This window comes from Antrostomus carolinensis, unplaced genomic scaffold (assembly GCF_000700745.2).
Source record: "Antrostomus carolinensis isolate BGI_N321 unplaced genomic scaffold, ASM70074v2 scaffold21314, whole genome shotgun sequence".
Taxonomy (NCBI): domain Eukaryota; kingdom Metazoa; phylum Chordata; class Aves; order Caprimulgiformes; family Caprimulgidae; genus Antrostomus; species Antrostomus carolinensis.
This window is the reverse complement of record NW_010311701.1, coordinates 15771-23787: the sequence shown is the minus strand read 5'-3', so window position 1 is coordinate 23787 and position 8017 is coordinate 15771. Positions and strand designations below refer to the sequence as shown.

The window sequence follows — 8017 nt, the reverse complement described above, 5'->3', positions numbered from 1 at the left end:
CCCCCTTTTTTTTTTACTCTTCAAACTTTGGTGAGAGTTTGAGAATTTGGGGGGGTATGTGGGGGTTGGGTCCACCTAAAAAGATCATCCAAAGTCGATAGCAGTTATCAAATGTTTAAGTACTCCGTTATGCAAGAGCAGAGGAACTCCCTGAAACTTCTTTACCTCTAAAGCCACGAGTTTACTATCGTCAAAAGCCTTATCCTTCTTTCCAAGTGAATATTTGAATTATAATACCCAGAGTTGTCTGGAGAAACAAAATATATTGCCAAGAAAGTAAGCTACTTTTTCCCAAAGATACTCATAATAATTTAAAAATACCTAGAAGCTAGCTGGATATTTTCAAGAACAAATACATGTAGTTCCTCTGCAGAGTGATCTAATGATGAGGCATGAGAAGAGAACTCTTTCCTGCTTCAGTCACTGATTTTCTCTCCATGACTGTCAAGGTCATCCAGTCTTCTTATAACTCATTTCCCAGGTGTAAAACGGGGTTGTTTTTCCCCTAACTCAGGTTGACACAAAGAAAGCAGAGATGCTTATGTTTTCAATATGGTAGGACAGAGGCTTTGGGCTGCACAGAAATTAAATCCATTCATTGTTTTCCTTTACTGTGTTCCTACTTGCCCTGTTATGGAAGGTATTAGAAAAGTCACTACCACCATTATTCCAAGTTAACAAAACATTATTTTTTGGCACAATGACAACTGGTACACCTGGGGAAAAGAGGGACAGAATAGAGCTCAGATGTGAACTTTTTCATAATGACCACAGATCCTAAGATTAAGAATGCCAGGAAATGTTTTATTTATCCTAACCAGCCTGCCTACAGAAGCACCAAAGTTATGCTGACCTAACTGGCTCTATAAATGCCCAGAAAAAAGCAACTCACATGTAATTGCTGTCAAGTGATTGCTTTGTAGATGTGGGCCTGAAACACAAGACTTGGTAAGTGCAATGAAAACTTAGATGCACTTAGCCATAGACTTGTGGTCTGTGCAATTATGGAAAAGGCCATTCATTAAGCTAGATTCCAGATCTATTTTCCTTAGGCCCTGCTATTCTGAAATGTGCCTTTTTGAAGAACACCCAAAACTACATACCCACATAAGTTAAAGATCCCTTCCTCTGGCTGAAGTAGTTTGAAGATCTGCACGCTCACATTAGCCCACCTTCCAAGGAAAAACACTGCAGACATCTCCTTTTTCTACTGATGTTCCACACTGTACTTGTACAACTGCATGCATCACAGGTGAAATGCACCTGGAAACTGTTGAAATCGAGCACATTTTCCTCCCTCAAGGAGCCACACTTGAAGATAAAAGTCAGTCCTGAAAGAAAACAGGACGAAGCAGCATAAATGTAATGAATCCTTGGAGAGGAGCGTGCAGCTCACACATGTGGGTCCAGACATTGACAGTCCTTCATGGGGGGATGTAAATCACAGCTCTGGAATCTCAGGCTGGAATTTGCTCAGGGATATGTCACTGGCTCAGTGTGCCTGGCTGGCCAGCAGCCACAGGGAGAGCAGTGCCTCCTGGCAACTCAGAGCAGGGTGGATCGTGCTTCGGGCAACAAATGACTTACCACAGTCCTGAGGGTAACAGCAGCTAAGGGTAGTTAAGATTAGACATTTACCAAAAGATCTGGGGCAATTGAGCACCAGGCATACAGGTGTCTGTATACTGGATTAGTTATTCAATAATTAATTGTTACAGTGTATTATTGCTTGAGCCAAATATGTGCTCCTAATCCTTCCTCTACATCTTTTGGCTTCCTTGTCTCAGCGATCTCCTAATGTGAAGTGGTGTAGGCCAACACACAAAGTGTCTAGCAGCTGCAACTCACCTGCAATACTTATTCATCTACTTTAATAAGAAGCAACTGGTAGCTGTTTTTCTACCCTGCCTGGCACCAGAATGCCTGTGCCTTCCAGCCTTCACAGGAATTAGAATTGATGCCCCTTTTTACTGGAGTTTTGCTTTGCTGTGAGCATCAGTCCAACAGAATTTATCCTGCACATCTTGATAATACCCAGTGTTTCCACAGGGCATGCAGAGGCTGGAACTTCAGTAAGAAGAACCTGCTTCTTTTTTGCCATTTGGACTTGGTAAAATACAGCTGAATCCTTCTCAAACACAGTTTGCTTGACTAATAGCAGCATCTCTTATTCAAGATATTAGTCACAGAGAGATCACAAAAGTAAGCAGCAAAAATATGTAAATTAATATTGTATGAAGTACATATGAGAGCCTCCAGAATACTGTCCTCTTTAAAATACTGCATCTAATGCCTGAGCCATGCTTTCTTCCCGACTCATCAAAATCATTTCAACTCTGTGTAAGAAGGCTTGAACTCCACTACCAAGCAAAACTGAGGACTGCCATCTAAATTTTCTTATTGAAGATTTCAATCTAAATTTACGTATTTTTGCTAAGGTAGCTCCTCATTGCAAAGAGAATACTAACTACTATTACATAATGGCATGAGCCTTTATTACTGTAGCAACAAGACAGAGTAGCATTAAAATTCCCTCCTCAGACATGCTCATTTAAATAAAAAGTGAGTATATGTGACAATGAAAAAAAAGAGGGAAGTGGCAGGAGGTGAGTTACTCACAACTACCCATCTTAAAAATATTCTCTCAAATATTCTAGCAATGAGATAATTACAGAAGGGACCAGGCTGTATTTTCTCAATAAACAGAAATATTAGTTTAATTTGCTATAAATGTTGAAGAAAATTGTATTTCCTGAAAGTTCAAGTTTCTTCAAGTGGACCACTGTGGCAGAAGACCATCCTTCTGAGCCCATAACCACTGTAAAATTGTAACTTTTATACTGCATCTCCTCCAGCTGGAGTTTCAAATATTAACAAAGGTCAGTTGTCATCATTTAGCTTTTTCTATATTCTTGTAGAGTTTGGATTTTTTTTAATAAAAAATACAGTTGAAGTTTAATGAATAGAAAAGTATTTATTAGTGTTGTCCATACATAAAGATAACAGACAATGGAACTTCAAGAGAACATACAGGCAGTGTTGAGCACAAGTGCTTTAGCACTTAATAAGAAGTCTAGTCCTGGGCATATATACACGAACTTGTATAAATCATTTTCACTCTGCATCTCTGTTTACCTGACAGAAAATGAGTACAATGGGCTTCATACTATAGGAGAAAAGAGAGAATTCAAATTTGCAAAGTTTTCTGACATCCTTTGATGAGGTTGGAAAGCAGAAGCTTCGCAAAATTATGGAAGAATCTGAAAATCTTGTTACACTTCATTATCATGATGATGAAAAACTAATGATAATGTAGTTCCCTATCAAAACGTTGCTTGCACTCGCTAATAAACCTGAAGTCTGCAAAACTGCAGAAGTATTTTTAAAACTGCTTTATAAGCAACAATTTGCATAGATCCTGTGAAAGATCAGTCTTTGACAACGGCTTAGCACTTACAGAGAAATCTAGTTAAATACAGAGAGAGAGAGAAAATATTTTGACTATGTTTTGAAATGTATTTATCTTAATAATTCAGGTATTTTACAGAACCAAGAAGTGCATAGCACTGAATTCATCACTTTGGCTAGCACAGCTCAAAGAGGGGCGACGAGACTACTTATATACTTCTGTGTGGAGTATGTAACATCCATTGGTAACACCTGTGTAGCAATCTACATACAAATAAAATCTGTAACATCTTCGACTATGTCAAGTGTATTCTGTTGTGTATATACAAAATCAGAAAAATATATTCCCTTTTTTTATATACACTATATAACATGAGAATAAAATCTGGAATAATTTGCAGTAACTTAGATAAGACCAGACTTTCACGATACAGAGCTTTAGAAACACTTCCTCAGCATTTTTTGTCTTGCACCATTGCAATAAAAAAGTTGCAGAAAGAAAGCAAGCTTTCTGGACAGTATTCCTCAGCCACCTTTTTCTGATCAATATAATCTATGTCTTCAACACAGTCTTGAGGACTGTGTTCTAGCTTTTTTTCAGTCACAGAGGCAGCTGCTGGAGTCTGAACAACTTCTGTTGCATGATGAATTGTGATCCCTTTCACAGGCCCCACTGATGTCAGTAGGCTTGAGCGGGTCAACTTGAGGTGAGCGCTTCGTGGGCCTTTCCTGCATACTTTAGATTTTAGGATGCTTTTAGGGTCTTGACATATCTGTTTCTGCTTCTTTAGGGATCGGGAGACTTGTTTCCAGTAGGATTTCTGGTTTGCTGCATATTGTGGACAGGTGGAAGGGTCTCCAGAGAATTCGCACCAGAACTCGCTGTCACCATGCTTGCACTCTACGTGCATAGTAGCAGCATTCATGAGGGTCACGCCCCAGGTGCACTCAGCATTTTCTTTGGTTTTAAACTTGCCTTTAGGAGATGATTTTCCTCCTTTTGACTTCTGCCCTTTTTCATTTTCTTGGTTAGATTCAGTTTGGTTTTTTCTGTGGTTTTCTATGCCTTGTCTTCCCTTTTTTCTTTCCTTCTGTCTTTCACAGTTGGCCAGTAGTATCTGGGAGACCAGAATCAACGCACAAAGAAGTCCAAAGCTTTTGATCCTCATGGTCTCTGTTTTGCTTGTTATCTGCCTTTAAAACAAACAAACAAATGAAAATATAAAAACATTTTCACTTCACAGATTCACAGAATCATAGTGGTTAGAAAAGAGCTTTAATATCACCGAGTCCAACCATAAACCTAACACTGCCAATTCCACCTCTAAACCATGTCCCTAAGCACCTCGTCTACCCATCTTTTAAATACCACCAGGGAAGGTGACTCCACCACCAGCAGCCTGTTCCAATGCTTGACTACCCTTTAGGTGAAGAAGTTTTTCCTAATATGCGAACTAAATCTCACCTGGTGAATTCTGGATTCCATTTAACTTAGCTGTAGATGGCTATGGATTAAGTCCTTCTGATCCAATTACTTAATTATCTATGCAAAGTGAAATAGAAGAGAGTCACTTCTAGGATGTGCTACTACCCAGTGAATGAGGTACCTTAATTAAAATCTCTTCTGCAGTCAGAGAAGGAACCTGGGATTTGTCAATCTCAGATGGATATCTCAAGTTATAGCTTATAAAGCAGTTGTTGTTCCCATGAACTCCCATTTTATGAATGGCACGTAAGCAATTCTGGCTCCAGCCACAGTTTTTTCTTCAAAAATATGCCAGACAGAAAAGAAACCATTTGTTTCAAGGTGAGTAAAATTATTTCTCAGGCATCCTGAAAATTGTCTTAATTCACTGGTTATGCCAGTATTTCAGTTTTCTGTTGAAAAAAAAAATTATAGTAGTCTTTCCAGACACCAAAAAAGTAACTGTTGGTGCATTCTTTACTGCCTTGCCTGCTAAACAATCAGAACATTTTTTTTTGCCTTTGAAAATGCCTGCAGTATACTGAACTGTGTCTAAAGCTACCAACCTCAAGGGATAAATATGCAACTTCAGTTTTGAAATGTAGCTAGTTAGTCAATTATTATCAAGCTGATCCCTGCATCTGCTCAGAGCATGTTTATTTCTGTAAGTGTTTCTCTTTATGAAGCAGTTTTCAGGATCAAGCTTACCATAATAGTAGAGGGTTTCAATCTGGCATTTACTTGATCAAATCCCTAAAAATATTTTTCAGATATTCCCATCATAGCCATTTCTGTAACCAAGTTTCCATGTTAAAAAGCAGAAATTAATGTGTAGGCACACTAAGGAACCTATTTCAACATTCAACTATCTGCAAATATCTTTAGTTATATATATCTAGAATCTAGAATACATAGGTAGCAGCAGATATCAGCAGGTCCTCATTTTGCATAGTTGCTTCATGCCTTATACTATACACAGAGATTTTCACTCCATAAAACCCTCTTTAGAAAACACCACGTAGTATTTCCAGTTCCGTTGCAAATACAGCAACTAATAACATTAAAATGAATTATGATGTGACAGTAACCTTCTGATGCAACAGTGCAAAAGCAAGAAAACCAGAAGACATACCTTGCAGAGGGCTTGGAGATGTCCAAACGCGACTCCTGATGCAACTAGTTTCTTTCAAAAGAATCAGAGCTAGTTGTAAAAGCAGCGTGGTATTTATAAAGGCAGAGACACACCTTCAGGTCTCCAGCAGGACTATTACAACACAATAGGATACTTCAGTGACATGTTAATTTACCTCTGACACACCCCTTTGGAAAAGTGCCAGTTCTCATTCTTAGCACACACACACACCAAAAAAACCAAACCAACAAAAACCCCGAGATACGGTGGGGTGACAAGGTGTGTTTGCATAAATTAGATATTACTTTAGCCAAGTCCCTCCCTCTTCATGAACAATGATAAGAAATTTATTTGATCATGAGCTTCCCTAAAAGAGCTTTTCCCAGCCATTGAGGAATGTATCCTGCAATGCCCTCAACAAGTTGCACTACCATTGTGTTTAGCAGAATTTGGGTAGTGTTCAGTGATTCTTTGTGAAATGAAAACCATTTCACAAAGCATTGCAGAGTTACCTTTTGAACATTTTTTTATGTCCCAACACAAAAATCTATCAGAGAATATTTAAAAATAAAAATAAGTAATTATTCTGCATTAAGGACAGCATTCGTTAGGGTGAGATGGTCATAAGCACAAAGGTCAGAAAGAAATACAAGCTCTCTCAGAATTGATGACTGTATGGGGTCTAAGACCAGCAATCAATGCACAGCACTCCTCACTCTCTGCTACCTTTTGTATGTGTAAAGAAGTGGTTTACATCACCAGATTTCATTATGGGACCATTTCTAATGCATATTAACCTGAAAAAGATTATGCCAGTGAAAGAACAAGCATTAAAAAAACTTAAAAATGCATTCCGAGTTGGGAATAGGCATCCCTTAAAGAATGGATAACACAGCTAGTGCCTTTGTAGCTCAATAGCTTCAGGTGTTTTTACTGGAGAAAAGTAAATGGGACATTTGTAATATGTGCTTGGGAAATACAAGAATAAAAGGTGGGATGCAAGAAGAGATAAATGTAGAAACTGGTGTAAGATATAGGCAGATCTTCCTCTTTGGCTCTTTCCCATTGGATGGAAAAGGAATGAGACAAAGGGACATATCTATAAACAGGGCATTGTCTGGATTGGTTTGATGATGAGGAGACTGTTAACTGTAAAAAAATGAGAAGCCAAAAAAGGAAGAAAAAAAATGTAATTCTTCAATAAGAGCAGGACAGAAATGTGGGGAATGGGATTCATTTACTTGAAATACTAAGGTTTTGATCTGTGTGCTGAGACACAGATCCTAATCTGATCTCCTAATCTATCTGTGTATGTTCAGCTACCTTTGTCTCTTTCTGATCAAGCCCAGCCATTAGATCTGCCTTACACACCTCTGATTGGCATGAGTTAGTATGAAACTATTCACAACAGTCCACTAACAGTAAAAAATCTGTGGTTAGCACTGGCAAGGACTAAAGAAAAGGGGTAAGGATGACTCATGGATCAGAGAATGTTTAACAGTGTGTCAGGTTGGATGGGAGTCAGATTCTAAATGAGTCTATGATTCTATTTAGTGTGGATCTTAAAATCTGTGCAGCTGCATTTTCAACTTTCATCTTGAAAAGAAAGTACATAAAATTAAAGTAGGGCCTCCATTTCTTAGGTGCTTAATTAGCACCTAATTGTCAACAAAAAAATCACTGCAAAAACGTGTTTATCATATGATTTCCAAGAAAGTCTTTGGTTTTTTTCTTTCTGTCATGCACCTTTTAAAATATGCCTCCATCTTGCCTTTACTGAACTGAAATGCTGTTTGCTTGTAAACTGCAGGCACGGTTTTGTTGCAGAACAAACAGTGCAGACTAGTAGTCAAAAGACAATTTCATCCATGCAACCCAAACAGCTAATTTGGCAAGATTAAATTTATAAGGAGCTATTTAGTTATTAAAATAGAAAGGCATAGAAAATCATTTGGTAACACTAGCAAATAAACATAATCATTGAGAATTACAAACATGGATGCCCAAATCCC

The 8017-nt window shown here is 38.2% G+C and overlaps 1 protein-coding gene across 1 annotated transcript; it reads right to left on the bottom strand.

The window, feature by feature from the left end:
• Positions 1 to 3860: 3860 nt before the first annotated feature.
• Positions 3861 to 6270, bottom strand: FGFBP1 (fibroblast growth factor binding protein 1). The gene is made up of 3 exons (XM_010166814.2): positions 6261 to 6270; positions 6006 to 6126; positions 3861 to 4602 (listed from the first exon to the last, which is right to left on the bottom strand). The coding sequence occupies exon 3, from the start codon at positions 4575 to 4577 to the stop codon at positions 3861 to 3863; it is 717 nt and encodes a 238-aa protein (XP_010165116.1). The 5' UTR covers positions 4578 to 4602; positions 6006 to 6126; positions 6261 to 6270.
• Between the last annotated feature and the right edge of the window lie 1747 nt (positions 6271 to 8017).